Source organism: Centruroides sculpturatus, unplaced genomic scaffold (genome assembly GCF_000671375.1).
Source record: "Centruroides sculpturatus isolate CEXI.00-Female unplaced genomic scaffold, Cexi_2.0 scaffold225, whole genome shotgun sequence".
Taxonomy (NCBI): domain Eukaryota; kingdom Metazoa; phylum Arthropoda; class Arachnida; order Scorpiones; family Buthidae; genus Centruroides; species Centruroides sculpturatus.
Window position 1 is genome coordinate 420,970 of NW_019384500.1, and position 23,256 is coordinate 444,225.

General features: G+C 33.8%; 1 protein-coding gene across 1 annotated transcript in view; it reads left to right on the top strand.

Annotated features, from left to right (window-relative positions):
* LOC111622025 (zinc finger MYND domain-containing protein 11-like) overlaps nucleotides 1-23,256 on the top strand; it is a 170,845-nt gene that overhangs the window by 46,016 nt on the left and 101,573 nt on the right. Inside the window, exon 4 of the mRNA XM_023364322.1 lies at nucleotides 13,327-13,473. Coding sequence (XP_023220090.1) covers nucleotides 13,327-13,473 — 147 coding nt within the window. The remainder of the gene's footprint in view (nucleotides 1-13,326; nucleotides 13,474-23,256) is intronic.

Below are 23,256 nucleotides of genomic sequence, written 5' to 3' on the forward strand. Positions count from 1 at the left end.
ATATGTTTTTGACAAGCATGAATATGTGCTTTGTAAAATACTGGATATATCTAAATGAATGCCCTGATTTAATAGAGTTTTTGTAGACATATCACAAAAGATGCAACAATGACATGGGATCATATAAGATGAGTATCTCTTTGTTTCATTTCAGTCATATGGCATGACAAGTATAGTCATGATGACAGGCAAAGAAAAAGCATTCTCTGTGTTGGAATTTCATTCCATGAATCAGTTGTAACTGTCCAGTGTCATTTTTGTATGAAGTTTGATAAAAACCTACCAGATATGAAGATTATTTGGTGCTGGTATGAGCAATTTGTGCATACTGAATGTTTATGTAAAGCAGTGTTTCTCAAAGTGGGCAAAGATTTACTCAACACCCCTTTGTGGGTGATGAGTAAATCTAGGGGGCACTGCAGGCAGAGTATTGAATGGTGACCAAAGGCAAAATTGGGGTCACTGAAAGCTGTTCCCTTTTCTCTGTTAAACTGATAAGAGGAAACATTGTATTTAATGGTTTGCAGATGTTGAGAACAATGTACGGTAAGGGCACAAAGTGTGAGATTCATAGAAAAGTTTTCCTAATAATATTTCCAATCCAACTTCTTTATGCACACCAGGGTGTGTATAATAAATAAATAAAACCTATTTACTCGAGCCTCTAACTGGTGTGTGGAAATACAAAAAGTAAACAACTTTGTAAAAACAAACGTTTTCTGAACACCTTCCATGTCTTTCTTCAGGTAAAACGGCTGGATTCCTTATTCTAAAACACTGTCACACAATTTAAAAAAAAAAAAAAATTTGAACGAATATTCGATTGTGTGATGTCTACTGTGCATGTACTGACATCGCACAATTGAATTTCTTGGATATTGATATTAAAATTGGGACACCCAACATCCATACCACAGTATATTGCAAACAGTCTGAAAACTGCACGTACATCCCAAGTGACTCATGTGACCCATTTCAATATAAAGTAGCCGCTTTTAGATTCTTGGTCAGAAGGGTGTACACTCATTCATCCACTCGAGAGGCACTTGATAATGAGTTAAACCACATTGAGAGGATTGCTAATATTCACGGCTACCACAATCTTATTCCAAAAATCTTGGACTGCCACAAAAGAACACTAATGAACCTCAACACACAGACGAGGGTGCATGGAGGCAACCAAGATATAGAAAGAATACCAGTTACATACGACCTGGCCTTGAGATCCATTTATGCATCTATCACCAAAAAATGTAAGATCAACATCGCATACAGGAGAACCCCAATGGAATATGACATGTTACATAATGGAAAGGACCCATCTGACCCAAGTAAATTGCCAGGCATATACTGAATTCCGGTGAGATATGAGAGATTCAGTAGGGATTTGATCTACATAGGATCAATGAAACGCTTGATGGAGACCAGGATTAAGGAACACAAAACAGATATACAGTACAACAGAGCCACCACGTCACTTGCGATTTATGCATCAGAACCAGGCATCAATGTAGACTTTGCAAGGGCATCATTAATAGTCAAAACAAAACGCATGGAACACCACAAATGGCTAGAAGTGATAGAAATATATAAGGCGCACACTATATCTACATGCATTAACTCCCGAGAAGAAATGGCTCTTTCATTAGCTTGGCAAGCGTTATAACATAATGATTACTAAGATTTTAGTTGGTGTAGGAGGATGCACGAGGACATGAAATGATCATAGTAAAAATAGTGCATCATATATGTTTGATAAGAATAAATGCGATTCTGAATGATGGGGACACAGCAGATATAATGCATGCGCAGTAGACATCACACAATCGAATATTCGTTCAAATTTTTCTTTTTAAAATTGCGTGACAGTGTTTTAGAATAAGGAATCCAGCCGTTTTACCTGAAGAAGGACACGGAAGGTGTTCGGAAAATGTTTGTTTTTACAAAGTTGTGTAATTTTTGTATTTCCACACACCGGTTAGAGGCTCGAGTAAGTAGGTTTTATTTATTTATTATATTTCCAATCCTTTCTCACACAATAGAAAATGGGTTAGGGGTGTTGGGTATAACTTTATGGAACAAAGGGGGTGGTGGATTGAAAAAGTTTGGGAATCACTGATGTAAAGGCAAATTTCTTGATAGAGGTACCAGTACATTGCACTATGTGTGGGATGAACTGGGCTATCAAATTGATATCTGTAAGGTAATGAGAGGGCTTATATTGAAATTTATAGGATATGTAAGAAACTTCTGAGAGTTTGCCTCAATATCTATGTATGTATCACTGTCCTATGTTAAGTGCACTGTAGTAACACTTTTATGGAATCATAGACATCATTTAGGTACACTCTGTATGTTGATCACTTTTGGAGAGAGATTGTAGAGAAAAGTTACAATAGTTTCTTAACAATTGTTAAATTATATACATTTTTTCACATGGAAACAAATGCATGCTGTGGATTTTTAAATAAAATTCTGAATGTCTTTTTAAAATAAGCAATAGGTCTGACATTGCAAACTGTCAGATGTAAGATGTCATTTTAAATCAGAGAAACAGCATATTATGAAATACCCCAAATCCTTATATACTATACATGCTAGAAAGAGGCAAACAACAAACAAAAAAAAAAATGAAAGCACTGCAGAAGATTCAGTTTTCAAAAAGTAAAAGGCTCTGGAAATAGAACAATTTGAATCCAAATGTTTTAAAAATTTTAGACAATATCTAGAAAGAAACTGTAATTTTTGAGGAACAGATAACAATTTTGAAAATATATTATTTGAAAACAAATTTTTAATAGATTGGAAGATGAAACTACACTGTATATAATATGTATTATTTTTAATGAAAAATTTTTAATCATTTTTACTTTCCTGGCTCTGTTATATACAACAGAGGTGTAAAGTACTAAGTTATTTTTACACCTTTTACAATGATTAACGACATGACTTTGTGCTGGAAATAGCCGTTACCTAATGGTACTTTACATGGATTCGCGTTAATGTGCCAGGCCTGGACTTTAAGCATGCACTGAAAGAAATAATGACAAAGTTAGTTAAAAAAACAATCCAATATTTAATAATAATTCTAGTAATAACTATGTACAAAAATTTAGTAACAATCAACAACAAATTTATTCAAAGAAAAAAATCAATAAAAATCAACCCAACAAAACTCAAATCAATCTATTTGCTAACTTAAATCTATTCCCCTTTGGAACTCGACAAAAAATTCAAAGACAACTTATGTACAACAATTCTTATGAACTAAGGTCCTAATCATCACCTCAGTATATTAGGAACCTTTTTCCTCAACTCTCAAGACTTTCTCTAATCTTCGATCCACAAATCGAATAACTTCAAAATCGCCTTGGAATCGCTTTATTGCTATCGGACACGTCTTGTCGTTTGCTGCTACGAAGCTCACCACACTCGTTGCTAACAGAAGCTCATCTCGGTTATCTTCACTTGAGGTTCGGACTTTATGCTGTGAGGTGATGTCACAATTCTGAGTGAGATCACTCCCCTCATTTACATACTTATCGCTAACAGTCAACTTCTCCTTTCTGCCTGGCAGCCTATTTCCTGACAATACTCACTAACCTCTTACATTATTCTTTTTGACACTTTTTGGGATGTTTTCTTCGTTAAGGTTTAGCAAGTTCCTAAGTTGTGCTTGTAGGGTATCTACCCTCTTTCTCAGTGCAGACTTACTTTTTTCCGCTTGGGAGCGCAAGTGTGCGCGAGTTTTTTTTCTATGGTGCTTTTTCTCGTTGGTGAGTTGGTTCTCTTTCTTCTATTTTTAAGTTTCTAAGGTGATTGGTGAGGAAACCTTTGTCCTAACAAAATGTAAGCCCCAAACAAAAATAGAATAAAAAGCAAAATAAAAAATAACTAAAAATAACGCTCGGATTTGGTTCCTTACAGAGGGAAAAGTATGGTAATCCAGCAAAAAATGACCCCCCTAGATTTTTTACACTTTTGGGCTTAGGACACCTTGAAATGTCAAGAAATGCAAAAAAAATTCAAGGGTAATTTCTGTGTGTATGGGGAATGATTTTGTTTGTCCTGTTTGAAGCTTAATAATGCCTGTGTTTTTTGTCGAAAATTTCTGAAAATTTGCAGTTTGTTTATTAGTGGATTGATGCTATTGAATTTTGGTGGTTAAAGGGACATTAAAGGGGATCATGTGACATATCTTGAGTAGGGTTGGACTTAATTAATGATGAATTTGCTTATTATTAGCATTTACAATTTTTTATAAAACCTATTCCTACTCTCAAAATCAAGCTTTTTGCCATTTTACAATAGTCAAAAATATAAAAAGTTTTTAATAATAAAATAATATAACAGATGGTGCCACACGTGCAGTTTTAAATGTTGTTGGGAAAGCAACTTATTATTGTATTTTAATTTTAGGAATTTTAATTAAAACCATTAAATAAAACTTTTCTGTTAGTTTTTATATACATAATTTTTGTAATAATCTATAAAAAAATTATTTAAAACATTCAATTTTGCAATACTTAATAAAAATATCTATTAGAACAAGATCTAAACACTAGTTAGCCTAATATACATTTAAGGTTAGTTAATTCACCAAATAACATCTAACTGAAGAGGGGCCAAAGGTGCCTGAAATGCATTTTGAATTTGTATTAATGGTGAAAATATATATTATTGATTAATAAACTCTTCATAGAAAATTGTCGGTGTGATAAGCCCTACAAAACAATTGTGTATGATAGCATAAATATTATTATATTAATGAGCAATTATTTATTCGGGCTGCAATTTTTAATCATATTTTTAATTTATTTAATTTAAAATATTTGTTTTTCACCTCAAATTATTAGTAGTGTCTTGTCCCTGTATAACATACATTTCTTTTAACAATAGAGTCATGCCAGTCATCTATTAACTGCTTTCAGGGAAGAAGATTTGAATTATCACGACTTCTTCTCTGAAAGCAGTTAATAGATGACTGGCATGACTATTGTTAAAAGAAGTGTATGCCCCTAAGATTTTTCATATCTGGTCTTGGATTTCATCTATCTAACTGTTCTCAAGATTAAGGAAAGACGGATGGACAGACAACAATGGGAATTTATAGATTACAATTTTTTCAAATAGCTTATTTTTTCCAACATTTTCATTACTTATTTAAAGTCTGGAAAAATTAAGATTATCAGAGAAGTTTTTCAAGATTGAATGGCTACCCTATGTAGTAACCTAATAAAATATTACAATAGAAGTTTGTTAATCTGGCAGCTATGGAATCAGATTACCAAAGATGTAAGATTATTAGATGTATTTTCTCTAAACTTGATAAGTTACATGCAATCTGAAGATTGCAGAATTTGCTGTACATTTTATATCAGTGCATACTGTTGCATGCTTCTGATTTGTATGTTCTTTAATCAGTTTGAAGATGATACAGTACTTGACTATACAGGTAGCCCTTGGTTTACGCTGGTTCAATTTACGCCGATTCACAATAACGCCGCTGCGCAATTTGCCGTTTCAAGGTGTAATTCCCAGATTCTCCCTATGCTAGACTGATTTTCATTTCAGTGTTGACTTATTTACTGATCCGCAACATTGTACATTTGTTAAAACAAAGATTTTTATTGAATATATTTATTTTTTCTGTTTAATATTTTTAAGTATGTATACATTTGCATTAAATTAATATTAAAATACTAAACGTTTAGGTACCCACGAGTCAACATATTAAACTTAATAGTCCAATAAATGGCGTCCGAATTCATAGCGCCTATGAATGTATCCCATATCAGTTCATTCAGGAAAACACCTTACGACGCAATAGCACTTCCGGCGATCACAAATTATCGTTAGTGAGACAAATCTACTTCTCGTTGGCCAGACGATATTTATCTCTCCTTAGCCACCTTGAATTTTCCCGCTCAAACTGACCTTATGTATGCGCTACGGCCACCAGTGGTCGACCAATCAGTGTCTCCGCTTGTCCATAGCTCTACGTCGGGTTAACGTATCCTTTCAACTACGGGAAGTTTGACGGATGAAGTTTGTGAGTTAGACAATGATTGGGAGCGAAGTGCAAATGTAAAAAGGAGCATCATATTTGACCATATTCCGAAATTATTAATGAAAGAAATCAAAAATATTAACAATTAAAGATGGATACTTTTTTCCAAAAAATGTAAGAAATTTGAAACTAAAATTTTAAAATAAAAACATTTTATATTATGTTAAAATACATTTTAAAAATTAAATTTATATGTATTTTGTATTATATTGTATTAATAAACAAAATTATTAGCTTATTTTTCACTTATGTAGAACCTAACCCTATACCTCACTGTAAATATGGGTTCATTTTACGCCGATTCGATTTGCACTGGCTTTTGTAGGAACGGAACTGCGGCATAAACTGAGGGCTACTTGTACTGTGTTAAGATTGATTGAAAAAATCTATAAAAATGTCTATGAATACATTATTGCAGAAAATCAACATGGCACACAATAGTTATTATATGCGCACAATGATTTATGCAAATACACTAGAGCAGGGGTGGCCAACCTTTTGCATACCATGCGCCAATTTTTTGACAGACGAGTTCAAATGTGCCATATAACTCGAACACTTTTTATAGTCTTACGTTCAATGTTAGGGGTTGATAAATAGAGATAAGAATAAATCTGCTTAGCTTAGGAAAGAAAAGGGAATAACTTAATCACACAGTTGAATTAATTAATTTATGACAGTTTATTGAAGCACCAATTTACAATAGTCAACAATGATCTCCTGTACGAGAGGGTGGTTGCTTCATGATGGTGCTATTGCTGCCAGAGTCTCGTTTGGTGAAGATTACTCTGCACCACAATTATTGGCACTGAGAACGAGATCAGCTTGGAATAACTTTAATCAAAATAAATGTTTTTGGCCATTTACAGCCTGTAAACTGATCAGAAATAAAGATCACAAGACTCAAAATACATGCATACATTGTAATTTACTATGTGGAGAATACTCATTTTATCTGCAAAATAGACCGTAACGAATTGTGCAACAAATGAACTTGCCAAGACAGACTATAAAAAATTTATTTTTCTATATAATATTCTTAATTGCAAAAAAGCCAAATTTGGCAATTTTTCTCAGAACTAACTGAAGCGCCACTTGTAATTGTCCAATGTGCCACGTTTTGGCCACCCCTGTAGTAGAGCATCGTTTATCTGAATCAATTGGGGACTGAGGTTGTTCGGATAACTGATTACGTATGAAAAAATATATTAACTTATCACATGTTGAAATTTTTCTCCATTGCGTGTAGCTTTGTGTTGATCAAAATCAAAACTTCTTCTTCCAAGAACGTCAGTCTATGAGGCAGAAGTTTTGATTGACTCTGACGTTCTTGGAAGAAGAAGTTTTGATTGACATAAGTTGGCGTGACATCCAACCCGTGAACTTAATACACCTAACAAGCTTTGTGTTGAATTTTCATCGATGTTAACCTAACGTAAACTTTTTAAAATAATAATTGTGGCTATTGTATCGTTAAAAATTATTTCTTTATTTTTTACAAACAAAATAAATATATTGACAAATATACAAACAAAAAAAAATATACTTTAGAAGTTGATCTAGTATCAAAAACATTTGATTTAGCACGACACACAGTCCTCAGAAAAACACTACACAAAAGTGCCAGTGCTGCCAGCTAAAACATACACACCAACAAAAGAAAATTGGAGTAGCCCAAGATATAGCCAAAGATTTCAGCGCCACAGCACTAGCGAAAATTTAAATTTGCAGACTGGAATGCTTTCGGTTAACCGGCTTTTGGATAAACGACACTCTACTGTATATGGTATTTTCAGAACTACAGGCTGCATGGTTTAATAGGTAACACTGTTAGAAAACCAAATATTTATAAAACAATTTGTTTGATAAATCACATGGTTGTTTGGTCACAGTGAAAATATTTAAAATAATCCTAAACTTCCATAAATGAATAATAATAATGATCATTAACCACTAAAAAGTTTTATCTAGTACTGGTGCATGGAAAATAAATATACTATATATGCATACAAAGCAAAGGACTAACTTTTTTCTGTTACTCAAAACCTTCAAAATCGCTGGCTTCACTATTACAAACTATTTCATCATTTTTGTTTCTAACAATTTGTTATTTAAGCTTATATCTTCCACTTCTTCCTCTTCAGTTGAAAAAATAAATGACAAATAGGGCCTTAATCCACTTGACCTCTTCCAAAACCTTATTGGTCTCAATTTTGATTTGTACAAAATTTATAGCCTGGGAAGTGAAGAAAAATTAAAAAATATAGAACAGTTGTTAATTAAATTGATTAGGTCCAGATGACCTGACTGACAGATATGAGGCATCTCTTCCTTTCTTCCTTTCTCCCTTCTTTACGACCATTAGCCATGGGAGAGTTTGTAAAGGAGAGAGAGAGAGAGAGAGAGAGAGAGAGAGAGAGACATCATATATCTATCATGAAAGCTAACAACTGTATTTTTCACACTTGGGCTGCAGTTTTACAAAGGGGTAATTCTGTGATACCGATGATTTTGTGATCTTTTTTAAATTCATCTTCATCAATACATGGAATTGAGCCCAAACTCAAACACAGCCCAGGTGGCATGATTGACTTTAAGGCAGTTGATAGCACTTAAATGTTTTATTGTTTAATAAAACACTGAGAATATTTATTAAATCACAAACATTTTCAGCCTAATGGAATAGGCCATCATCAGGTGACTGGCTACCGAACAAATTTGTTCAAAATTAAAACAAAAGATAAATTAGCCAACACAATATACAAAATAACTATACTAAATACATTGAAGCCATATTAATATAAATAATAAAATAAGGCGATATAAAAACAAAAATAAAAGATTAAATGCATAAAAATATACACCAAAAAGCATCACATTATAAAGGGCAGATAGGGACTAAGAATTTGTGTGTTTTAACTTTTCTTTTATAAAGAACTTCCATGCCGAAGCTAAACCATCAGCATTCCTTGCATTGATACAGCCGTCCCTTAATTTACTCTTATAGATTTCAATCTTTTCATGTTGCAAAGCCAACGATGGGGACCACACAATCTTGAAACATTTGTGGTTTAATAAATATTCTGAAAACATTTGTGATTTAACAAATATTCTCAGCATTATAAGGTTTTAAGTGTTTTATTAAGTGTTTTAAAAGGAAGCTGAGTTTGATATTCAATTAATTAGCAAGATGGCGACACTGGCCAGGAAATATAAGGAGTATAGGAAATTGGCATTGAAGTTAATAAAGGCAAATAGTAAGCTGGAATTTCTTAAGCAATGTCTGCTTAACAAAGTTTTCCCAATGTTTGTTTATAGAATATGTATTCCAAAGGAATGTACTTTGTTGAAAGAAAAAATTAGAAAAGACTGTCTACATAAGTCCATCAGAATCGCAAAAAATAAAAAGTATGGAATTTTACAAGATCTCATTGCATTAGAAAATGAAATATATATTAACCATCCGGAAAATCTCAATGAAATTAATACGAAAGTGGTCAGGTTGACAGAAAAGGTACAAGAAAGTTTAAGGAAAAGATATATCAAGAAAATGACATGCATCTTGAGTAAGCAAGTATCAAAAAACAAAAAAACAAATGTAAACCCATTGCCTTTTGTTTTATGGGACCAAGTCCACATCCCAACTGAAATCAAGGAAATTTTCCAAAAAGGTCCTAACTTCTTTCCGGAAGACAAAAACTTATGGCAAACTTCATTAGCAAAAATGGAGAGAGGATTATTAGAATTTAATGAGTTAGAAAGGGATTTTTTTCAGATGGAAGACTGTTCTTAAGGATCGCACCTGCAGAAAGAAGAATATTGAAATAAAACAGCTAAAATGTGCAAAACAGTGGTTGAGTGACAATGAATTGGTCCTAACACAAGATGACAAGAGTAAATATATGGTTATAATGAAAAGAAAAAGCTATAAGAAAGCCTTGGAAGAATACATTAGAAGAACAGAATGTGAGCAGGTAAATAAAAACATTGTCACAAATGTGGAAAGAAGAGTAAAAAAAACTTGAACAATCCCCATTAAGCTCCATATTAACGTTTCTTAAACAATCTCATAACCTGAAGCCAGCAATTCCAAGAATATTTGCCTTTGCAAAAATACGTAAGGAAAGCAAAGAAGTCAGACCCGCAGTGGAGAAATGCAGAGCGCCCACATACATTTTGGAAAACAGTTTACATAGATTCATTTCAGATCAGTTATGTAACAGTGATCTTGTTGACATAACCCGACCAACATAGTTAAGGAGTTACAAGAGTTAAGTTTAATTGATGAAGAAGTTGGGTTTGTTAGAGATTTTGAAAGCCTGTATCCATCGGTAAAGATAGAATCCTGATACAAAGCTTTAATCGAATTTATGCTCCGCATAAAACCAGAAGTTGGTGTGTTTGAGAATAATTTGAAAGAATTAGCCAAGTTGGTATGTTATGAGTTCTTCAGCTATGATAAGCAGGTATACAGACAGAAGAAAGGCATACCTATGGGAAGCACGATGTCAGTGTTTTTATGTTAACTGGTTTTATGCAAGTTAGAAAAGCACATTGTTAATAGCTTCAAAAAAGATATTGTATTTTACAAAAGAAATGTGGACGATGTGTGGTAGTTATCTGGAGAAATGGCGAAAGAATACACAAGTTCATACAGGCTATTAACAACACCAACAATGATGGCTTGAAACTGAAACTAAAACGGAAGAGTCACAAATGAATTCATTTTCTTGATATTGACATACAATTAAAAGGAGATTGCATAACAACGGGCATTTACATAAAACCTACGCACAGTCCTCTCTACATACCAGCTAACTCAAATGACCCACATGAATACAAAATGTCAGCATTTCGTGCACTCATTAGGAGAGCGTTTACTTATTGCTCTAATGTATTGGACAGGATTAAATGGATTGACAGAATTAAGGAAGTAGCTTCAAATTTGGGTTACTGCAAAAGTACAATTAAAGGGCTAATTGAAAGTTATGAAAGAGATAAGAGGTTAAGAACCGAAACAGATCAATTTAAGATCACGAAATTCACATATAATAAAAACTTCAGGGACATCATGAAGTAAGTTTCAGACAAAAAACAATCCAAAATTGTTTACAAAAGAGGCCCTAATTTGTATAGTATTCTCAGAAACAATAAGGACAAGATTAAGAAAAAAGAAACAGCGGGCATGTATAAAATTCCCTTTGAAAACCAACAGCTAGGAATTATGAAGGACTATATTGGAGTCACTAGACGGAATTTGGCTATTAGGCTTAAAGAACACAGATACGACATTAGTAAAGGACACTGTACCACGGTTTTGTCAAGTATGGCACAAGCGGAGGCTTCAGTAGTTAAATGAAATGAAGCATCTATTCTCAAGACTGTGCGGTTTCCATCGTTGGCTTTGCAACATGAAAAGATTGAAATCTATAAGAGTAAATTAAGGGATGGCTGTATCAATGCAAGGAATGCTGATGGTTTAGCTTCGGCATGGAAGTTCTTTATAAAAGAAAAGTTAAAACACACAAATTCTTAGTCCCTATCTGCCCTTTATAATGTGATGCTTTTTGGTGTATATTTTTATGCATTTAATCTTTTATTTTTGTTTTTATATCACTTTATTTTATTATTTATATTAATATGGCTTCAATGTATTTAGTATAGTTATTTTGTATATTGTGTTGGCTAATTTATCTTTTGTTTTAATTTTGAACAAATTTGTTCGGTAGCCAGTCACCTGATGATGGCCTATTCCATTAGGCTGAAAATATTTGTGATTTAATAAATATTCTCAGCGTTATAAAGTATTAAGTGTTTTAAAAGGAAGCTGAGTTTGATATTCAATTAATTAGTTTTATTGTTTGTTAGGCTGCATATTTGATAGGTCACATTTATGTTATAACCATAAATTTTTCTTTGATGAGCTGCAGCTTAACATTCTGAAAATACAGTAATAATTATTTTTGAAATATGTACTGTATGTAAAGGGTTTTCACTGAAACATCTCTTCAGCCTCAAACGAGATCTTTCCAGCATTGCACAAATATTTGTATGTGGTGTACATTTGTTCCAATGATAAAATAGTGAAGGAAATTAATATAAGATGATTTAGCATAGTATAGAAATAATTTCTGACTATAAAGGATAAAGACAGCATTGCTGAATCTATACAAAAAGTGAGTTTTATTTTGTTCAGAGAACATTGCATACTATAAGTTGAACTAGCATCTTTAAAGGAGGATGTGATTTTAGCATCATTGATTTGTAAATAGCCCAAATTGGAACTGGTTATTTTGAATGACTTGGGAGGATGACTTTGGACATGTCTGACTATATATATTATATTATTGAATACAGGGTGTTTATAAATGAATGGTGTGGTTTTAAAAATTGATAATAAATCTATTTATGACCTTACATGGGGAAACCTTACAACATAAGCAGCAGCAACTGTTCAAGTTTTTTATGCGCTACTCGCTTATCGCTTGTCTTCACCAACTCTGAATTGAACGTGGTGCAACAGCAGACAACATCCTGCTCCCTTGGTCATCATGTTTGCCAGATTTAACATCCTGCGATTTCTTTTTGTTAAAGATCAAGTTTATGTACCGTCAATGCCCGTGTACCTTGAGGAACTGTGTGATCAGATAAAGCATGCACTATAGACCATCACAGAGGACATGCTACACTGCGTATGGGAAGAATTTGATTACCGTGTACCATGTGTGTTGTGTGACCATGGGTGTACAGTACATATTGAAGGATTGTGATTAATGAATAAAAACTTGGACAGTTGTTGCTGCTTATGCTGTCAGGCTTACCCGTGTAAGGTAATAAATAGATTTATTATTAATTTTTAAACTTCATTATTCATTTATAAACACCCTGTATAACATATATTAAAAGAGTATTTAATTATTTACACTAATTTTAAATATTATTCCAAATAATTATAATTTTTGTATTGTAAATTATTATTAAGTCTGATTTATTAATATTAATTAATCTAAATATCTAATTGCAAAGTTTAGCAGCCCAATAGAGCCTGGCAAATTTGACAAGTATTTTTTTATGTTAACTTTTCTAGTATCTTTTGATCATAAAACAAAATTATTAGTTGCAACAATTTGTTTGAAATTATAATTTAAAACTTCTTAGTATAAAAAAATTTAAACTAACATCATATTTACATAGTAATGTGAAATTTCTTATTTTGAAATACATGCTTTTATTAAGAGAACTGTTTGCTATTTTAGAAAAAAGATGAACATGATTGGTATTGTTTTGAATGTCATCGAGGTGGAGAAGTTGTTTCCTGTACCTCATGTCATCGTGTTTATCATAGTTTTTGTATTAAAGAAGAAGTTTCTTCAGGAAATAAATTTGTTTGTTCTGTTTGTAAGGTAAGATAAGTAAATTTATTTTATTTCAATAATAATAATTGTAAACACTTTTAACCCATGATCACATATGGTAGCAACAATTTTTCATAACTGCTAGGTTTTTGTGGGCATTTTTCTCTAAATTAATTTACTTAGTTATGCTTACATTATATTCTCATGCTAAATGCTATTTATTTAAGGGGCTATCCATAAATTACATAAGGTATTTTGGGGTGGGTGGGGTCAAGGATTTCTTACGATTTCTTACTCAGGGCTAGGGGGGTAATAGATCTCATCTTACGTAATATTCTTATTTTTATTTTTTGATCTTGTTGAGTGGTGGAGTTTTGAATTTGGCTTCAATTTGACCATTTCTATTAAGAATGCTTGTTGTACTAACACCATCTCATGTGACGTGATAGAATAATAACCAGGGCTGTGGAGTCGGAGTCGTGGAGTTTTGGTGTTTTAGCCGGAGTCAGAGTTGTCAAAAAGTCCGCTGACTCCAACTCCTTTTTACTTACCAACTTGTTATGTATATAAAACGGAAAAGTATTGGAATCGTGTCAAATTTTACCCTCCAAAATTTGTTTGCAAATCTACACGTTTGGAGACCCCCTGAAACTCTCAAAAATGTCAGTAAAGGGAAAAAATTTGCGTGCGTGTGTGTGTTGGCATCTAATTTGTTTAATTTCTTTATTTTCTATTCTGAGATATTAAGCAATATCTCAGAATGGGTAAAGTTTAAGAAATGAAATGTGGTACTGTAGCTTGCGTATGAAGGGGCATTAATGCTATTAAATTTTGGTTTTTAATGAAAGGTCGACAGGGTAAAGACATAAAAGTGGTCATGTGTCATATCTCTTAATGAATATTTTACTCGTTATTAGCATTCAAAATTTAAAAAAAGAAAATAAAACTCGTCTATACCCTCAAAGTAAGCTTTTTAGCCATTTTATAATACTGTAGTACAGTAAAACCCGTTAAGATGTTCTCGCCTAAGATGTTAGAATGTATATGGGGACACGATTTAGTTCAACCACTTTGACACTTAATAACTAACTCCTGTGTTAAACCATCTGACTCCGATTCTGACCATTCTGATCACAGAAATTATTAGGCTTCAAACAGAATAAACAAAATCATGCCCCCCACCAGTAGCGTAGTGAAGGGGGCATCAGGGGCGGCACTTTTTAGGGGGCGGCAAAATTACGTTTTAGTGGGCGGCAAAATTTCACAATAAATAATAATAATATCTTGTAAGAATTTGAACCATTTTATTTTATACTTTCGTCCACCTACGATTCGGACCAATTGAAATGAGCACGGAGTAGTGTTACCATCCGACTCGCTGTCTGGAGATATTGTGTCAACCTGTCAACCTTTTTTTTTTTTTTTTTTTTTTTTTTTTTTTTTTTTTTTTTTTTTTTTTTTTTTTTTTNACCTCCAAAGTCCAATAGAGTTAGGTCACTTGCATTACTCGTATCCAAGTCTCTCTAGTCGCTAATTGTAACTGATTTAGAATCGGCATGCACTGCACATTATTCTTCGCATTGCAAAATGACATTGCGCATGCATCAGGAACTTCTGTTTGAACAAACCTCACCTGCCGTCCAGGTCAGCGATTTATAAAGGTGGCAACACTAGCACGGAATTTTTCATTAATTATTCTGTGACGAAACTGAATTTTAGTCTTTTAAATTGAGATACCTAAATAAGGGGGTGGTGAAATTTTCCTCCGCTCCGGGCGGCTGACACCCATGCTACGCCACTGCCCCCCCACAGTCTAACATCCACACGTATAGAAAAAACCTCGAATCTTTTGTATATCTCGAAATTTTATGGTGTCCTGAGTCCAAAAATGTAAAAATTTGGGAGGGGTCATTTTTTGACTGAGCGCTACACTTTTCCTCTGTTATATATAACAGCCGGAAAAGTAAAAATAATCGAATACATATTTATATATTACTTAGAGAAGTCTTTTAGTTTTGGAATAAAAAGTTTCTACGCTCTATCTTTATTACAACTCTATTTATTGAATCTTTTATTCTGAGGTCACGTGATGACATCAGAATTTCCGGGTCTCTTTCGGTAACAAATCCGCCTCTGGTCGGAGTCGGAGTCGGAGGGTAAGGAAAAGTCAGAGTTGGAGTCGGTAGATTTTTACACGACTCCACAGCCCTGATAATAACATTAGCAGACTCATGCTCTACATATTTTTTATCATGGGAGAAAGGCTGTGTGGTGGTTTCTCTCTCTTTTTTTTTTATTAGGATAAGTGCATCATTCTTTTGTATTCTTAGTGTATAACATAAACCAAAATACATGATACAAAGTAAACATAAAATTAGTATTCGGCTTTTAGTGAAAACTAAAATGTAAAACTAGAAATTATAAATTATAAATAGTCTTTTTTTCATATTTTTTGAACATAATTGTAAAAAGCATCAAACAGTGGCTTCTGAACAAGCTTATCAAGTGGAGATGGCCACCTGAAACCAAGCGTAAAGATTTCTAATTTCAGAATAAGTCTATCTTGATTGTAAATTGGACAATGATAGATCATATGGTTGACAGTGTGTAGGTTTTCTGCAGAGCAAAAGCAAGAGGCAGTTTCTACCCAGTTATACATTGCCAGGTAGCTTCTGAAATTATCATGCCCAGTAATTAGTTGAGCAGTAGCAAATATTAAATCTCTAAGTGGTGATGAGAACCTGCATTCAACACTAGGAAAATAAAATCTTGTTATTACACCAGTTTTACTGCTCAACCATTGTTGATTCCACTTTTGCATAGCATTGTCATGAATATAATTTTTAAGGCTGCTACGTGAGAGAGGGATGTGAGTATAGTCCAAGTCAGTGTCCTTTGCAGCTGACTTAGCCTCAGTGTTGGCTTTTTCATTTCCTAGTATGCCAGTATTGCCAGGAACAAATATGAAAGTTATCTTATTTACAAGATTTTTAATATGGTGCTGGATATATGTAATTTTATTGCTATTGCAATTGGGATTTAATAGAGCTTTTAGGACAGACTGAGAATCACTGTAAATGTTGATAGACAGAGTTTTGTTTGGTAGTGAAGTGGCCCACTGAACAGCTTGGTAGACAGCATTTTTTTTAGCTTGATAGATGGAGGTATGGGGATATCTGTACCTTCTAACATATTTTAGGCAAAATATGTCAGTTTGGAGGAAGAAAGAGATACTTGAGCCAACATGAAGGGGGCTCTTGGACCCATCTGTGTAGATATTAATGTCATGGAGGAAGCAGATGACACCAAATGTAAATAAACAAATGCTTACTGGAACTAAAAAAATAATGTAAAATAAACAACACCTTTCACTAGTCCAGCACAATGTTTAATACTTTAAAAACGTTTTTGATCGATTTAAGCAATCTTTAGTTATTCTATCATTGTAATGAACAAAGTATTCAAATTTATGAAATACCAAAATTCAAACCGCGGATGCACATGTTAACAGTAACGCGCATATCCGTTCTCAATAAAATTACAATAAACAAAGATAAAAAGTATAAACAACTAATTAAAAATAAATATTAACGTAACTAATTAAAAATGCCGTCTATGAAGATGTATATGTTAACCAATGCTATCATAAAAGGACATCCAGGTGAGGACAAACCGTCGGCATCTCTGTGATTGATGTACTGTGTGGTCATCTGTGCTTTGTGAATCTCCATTTTTTCCAGTTGTCTCACTGCTTGTGTGGATCTTGTTGCTCTAATAATGGCCACTTGATCCCAGAATATTGTGATATCCTGCTGTTCGGCAAACGCAGCGAGGACCGTACTATCAATGCTTTTATTCACTGAGTATCTGTGCTCATCAATCCTTTTCTTCAAGTTCCGCATAGTTGCTCCTATGTACAGTACATTAGGTCGGAGTTAAATCTAAGGTCTTTTAAAGGTATAGAGCAGGCATAGCCAACATACGGCCCGTGTAATGGATTTATGTGGCCCGCAATTAATCTTTCAATATTAGCTACTCAAGTCAGAATAGCTTGGTGAAAAATTCTAACGCCAAAAAGAAAAAAAAAAACAACTCACTGTCTGGTTAGAGTTAACCTTCCATTACAAATCTCTTAAGTACAGCGTAGAATGTTGATAAAGCATGATAATGTGGAAAATGTATCTGTAATCTCTATCTACAATTTAGTCTCTACGAGGTGACATCACAATGAGATCTAGCACCACCTCAAAATCTTCCTAGGGCAGCTTCTGGTTCGACCCGTGGAAAAAGTTCTCTTTCCAATTCGGCTCGGGGGCAAAAATTGTTGGCCACCCCTTATCTAAGGCACTCGGCTTCTCACACTAGCCGCAATAGCCGAAAATATAAAAAATTACAGTGGTATCTCGTACTTCGAACGAAAATTTTCCTCTAAGGTCGAACTGTGCGCGCAATAAAAAAAAAAAAAAAAATCCGCTTGAAGTTTAAACGTAATCTGTTACATATCTAAGTCAAATCTCCCTCGCTCTTTTGGTATGCTTGTATGTTTTGAATGTTTTTGCTGCTTATTTTTGGTTTTTTCCGCGTTGGCTATATATACTATATTGTGGGTATTTGTCGATTTTTAACAATTTCTTCCTGCAATTTTTATGTATTGACAGCTTTTTGGTGCCCCGTACGCGTTTTGTATCCTTTAGTTTAAAATTTACGTAATGGACTTTTTAAATCCACAGTTAGCATGTTCAAAGTTTAGGAATATCTTTGAACAGTTAAAAAAAAAAAAAAATTGTAATGTATTTATTTTTACACATTATGTATGTACACATTATGATTTATTTTTGTTTTGCTTTTCGTTTGAATAGATTCAAGTTGTAAAGTAAACAGTTTAAAGTAAGATTCTAAATAAAGAATAAGATTCACATTGTATGTTAAATTTCACAACTGTTGTAATTAAATGACACATCTATGTTAAGTTATAAGTAATTTTTATTTTATTAAATAGTATTTATGTATTTTATATATCGATTTCGTGTTTTGATTTATTATGACATTTAATTGTGTTATTTTAGTTTTCTGGCTCTGTTTTATATTATATATATAACAGAGTGGTTTTTTACATTTTTGGACTTACGGGACCTTGAAACATTTATGGGATATTGCTTTAGAGCTTACGCAGTACTAATTCACAGAGTACAGCTGACATAGGGCTACTCATTGGTATGACCTGTCCTTGCAAGTATGTTTTACCTTCAAAATCGTAAAATGAGGTGTGGCAAATCAAATCAGTCAACTCCAAAATGTGCTTATGGTATTTCATTGTATTTTTGATGATAGTGAATAAAAAGTCCCTCAAAGCACAAAAACAAGGTGGTAATTTAATTGATGGATATAATGCTTTGTAATCCAGGACAGTCATCCATTCCTTGTCCTTAAGTGTAATACTGTCTAGTTTTTGCACCAATTGTATTGAGTTTTTTATTGAAAAGGGGTACTCTTGGATTTTTTCTCGTATAAATTTAACTAGCTGCTTTTCTATTCAGAAAGTAAGTGCATTGCATTTTTCTACCACTGGCCATAATTGTGAGCCTGGTTTATGTGTTTACCCAAAGGCAAAGATTCTTGGCATTCTTGGAGCCTGAATGACAGCTTTCTCTATATTTAAAAGACATACTAAAGAAGTTAAGATGTATTTCCTGACTCTTTGTTTTAATGCTTCTAAATAATTATCAGGCGCAATAAAACGTTCTGTGTTGCTGATGTGTTCATGCAATTTCCGGTTATACGAATCTCGTTTGAGGAGCACTATTTATCTGCCTTTATGAGTACTATGAAACATGTCTGGAAAGTAAGTATTCTACCATTTTGTTCTACCGCCACCGCAGCAGTAGTATCGCAGTTTAGCACCTGCGCACATGTGTCTCTGGCTGATTGTCAGTCCAGTGATGCCATTAGAGCCAGATTGTGTTGTTTTTCCATGTGTTAGTGAGCATTCAAAATATTTAAGGCAATTGCCGATTTCATCGACTGTGAAGTGCGTTCTGTAATACGGTTTTTGAATGCAAAGAATGTCAAGCCAGTTGAAATTCATCGTCAACTTTTAGAGATTTGTGGTGAAAATGTAATGAGTGATGGAATGGTGAGAAAGTGGGTTCGACAATTCAATGCTGACGCACCAATGTTCATGACGAAGCACGTAGTGGCCGGCCTTCTGTTGTTCAGTGATGGTTTGTTGCAAAAGTGAATGAGAAAATTCTTGAGAACAGATGGTTCACAATAAGATTGCTTTGTGATGAGTTTCCACAAATTTCAAAAACTGTTTTGCATGAGATTGTCACAAATTGCTTAAATTATTGCAAATTGTGTTCCCATTGGGTCCCCAAAATGCTTACAGATGTCCACAAAACGAAGTGACTTGGAAGTGCTTTGACATTTCTTACCCAATACTGTGAAGAGGGTAATGATTTCCTAAACAAAATTGTTACCGGTGATGAAACTTGGGTTTGTCATGTCACTCCAGAATCAAAACAACAGTTGATGGAGTGGAGGCACTCATGGTCCTTCACAAGACACAAATTCAAAACAACATTGTCAGCACGAAAAATCATGTGCACTGTGTTCTGGGACAGACAGGGCATTCTGCTTGTTGAGTTCCTTCCCAGAGGTGAAACCATCAATGCGAAACAATACTGTGAAACATTGCAAAAATGTACAAACATCGCTAAACCTGATATATAATAAAGCTACACACCAACCAAATGCCGAAAATCTATCGGGCTAGTATAAGGCTTATTATTAAATGAATTACGTAACCAATTTGACTTTAGAGGTAAGCGTTAGGCGCCATCTCTTATTAACATTAATAATTATAAATAAATAAATTAATTTAAGTAATTTAGAACCGCTGGGAGAAAAAATCGGCCCGGAGCGGGACTCGAACCCACAACTCCTGCTTACCGTGCGGATGCATTGCCAGTTACGCTATCCGGACCTCCAGTCCGATCTCCTCTTATATAGCTTATATACGCTCTTATTAGCTTATATACGCTGGAAGACAGCGTATATAAGCTAACTATATAACCATCGACGGTTATTACAACGCCGGCTGGGGACACATTCAGTGCCCATGTCTATATTAAGCCTTGCCGGGGCTTGCGATGGCCGGTTGAGTGCCTTATAGGACATGGGTCGTACAGCCCCGACCTCGCACCTGCAGATTACCATTTGTTCTTGAACTTGAAGTGTGATTTTGGAGGGAGGTGCTTTGCTAGCAATGAACACGCAACAACCAATGTTCAGCAGTGGCTGTCTTCACTGGCGTCATCTTTCTTTGAAGAGGGTATAGACAAGTTGGTTTCCCGATATGACAAATGTCTGAATAATGGTGGTAACTATGTATAAAATAGTTTCCGATATGCTCTTTCATGTAAAAATAAATTTTGTTTTGAAAAAGATTTTTATGTGAGTTTTTCCAAAACGGTACTTACTTTCTGGACACGCCTCGTATATCATTTCTTTGTAGCCACTCCCTAGTTTCTTTTATGCATTTGTGGAATCTTCTTGCATTCTTGTTAACTTGTTTCTCCCTTTTGGCACGGAATCTTGCTTGCCTGTGATGTAATCCTGCATAGTGCTATTCATACCCTTTATGAGTATCGCAGATCCAGAACACATCAAAATGGCAACTTTTTGATCTTGGATAAAAAGAGCTTACATGCATTATATGATACTTATAAAGAATTAGATTATATACGGAGCATAGCGGTGCAACAAGGATAATCAACAAGGGTAATTGATACAGTTATTACGAATTTTCAGAAACAAAGTCGACAGCAACGAGGAGCTGAACAAAGGGAAAGGCTTGTGCTTAATTACTTTCTGTCTCTAATCAAAATGGTTAAGAAAGTTGCCAGAAATAGGAATCTACAAATAATTTATAGGCATAATCCTAATGTGTACAGGCTTTTAAGAAATGATAATAGAAGGTATAAGCATAATAGCCTGATAGGGGTATACTCTATACCTTTAAAAGACCTTAGGTTTAACTCCGACCTAGTGTACTGTACATAGGAGCAACTATGTGGAACTTGAAGAAAAGGATTGATGACCACAGATACTCGGTGAATAAAAGCATTGATAATACGGTTCTCGCTGCGTTTGCCGAACAGCAGGATATCACAGTATTCTGGGATCAAGCGGCCGTTATTAGAGCAACAAGATCCACACAAGCCGTGAGACAACTGGAAAAAATGGAGATTCACAAAGCACAGATGACCACACAGTGTATCAATCACAGAGATGCCGACGGTTTGTCCTCAGCCTGGAAGTCCTTTTATGATAGCATTGGTTAACATATACATCTTCATAGACGGCATTTTTAATTAGTTACGTTAATATTTATTTTTAATTAGTTGTTTATACTTTTTATCTTTGTTTATTGTAATTTTATTGAGAACAGATATGCGCGTTACTGTTAACATGTGCATCCGCGGTTGAATTTTTGTATTTCATAAATTTGAATACTTTGTTCATTACAATGATAGAATAACTGAAGATTGCTTAAATCGATCAAAAACGTTTTTAAAGTATTAAACATTGTGCTGGACTGGTGAAAGGTGTTGTTTATTTGACACTAAATGTACTCTGGGGATAACCTTGTTTACAGGGTGATGATTAGAGATAGGGTAATTGCAATGTGATAGCATATGAACAGCCGTAGATAGGAGTAGAGACTGTTCAATCCCTGATGTTTGTAGTTTTGATGTAGTAGTTCAGAACCTTTTCTACAATACATAGTGGCAAAGGAAGGAGCTCTGCTAGAATCAGAGAGGCATTAGTAGAAACAGTTCTGTAGCACTTTGAAATTCTGATGGCAAGCGGTTTTGAAGAGAGAGTAATTTACTTGCTTCTGAATTTTTGCTAGTTACATGATCCCAGCTACAGGTCGCATAAAGAAGCATTTGTTGTATTGTCCCATTATATAGAGTTTTACAAGCTTTATGATTTAGTCCCGAGGTGCACCTACCACATTTTAGCAACATGTTGTTTATTTTCTTGGCCTTAGCCAAGATGAAAGCAATATGGCAATGGAATGTAGTTTGTCTCTATTCTCTCTTGTTTTATTTTGTATGATGTTTCTGTTTACATGTGCACTAGCTAGTCAATCTGCAAAGTTTTTTGCATCTTTTTGTGAAAATTAAAATTAATATAAAAATGAATATTATGACATTGATTAATGATGATGATAATTAAAAGATTGTTAATAATTAAAAAATAAAGTTCTTAAAATAAATTGTTCATTCGAATTCATTAAATTTTTTATAGTTTTAAATTTGTTCACATAAAGTCTTTTATAAATAATAGTACATATTAATTAACTATTTCTTTGCAGACACACTAAGGTGACATATATCAACACTTGGCAACTTATTGACTATTTATTCAGTTGGGACGCCTTTTACATTACGCGTTTCGGGCATTGGCCCCTCTTCAGCCAACTAGACATAAAAAATAAAACATAAGAAAATTTGTACAAAAATACGCGAGTAGATAAACTGTTTTTTTAAAAAAATTTTTTAAAAACATACCATAAAACACAAACCACTATTGTACAGATGTCGAACAGGATGGACAATTTCATATTTCATATACAACTTGGATAACAAACAAGGTCGACGATAATCATTGGAGAACAAACAGGGTCGTAGATAGCAGCTTGACTACTGGGCTTTTAAATATGGCTTTCTTATAATTTACACAAAATTCAAATAAATAGATTGACAATTACAACATATCTTAACAATATTTGTTTTTACCTGTGGTTGATATTCGCATATT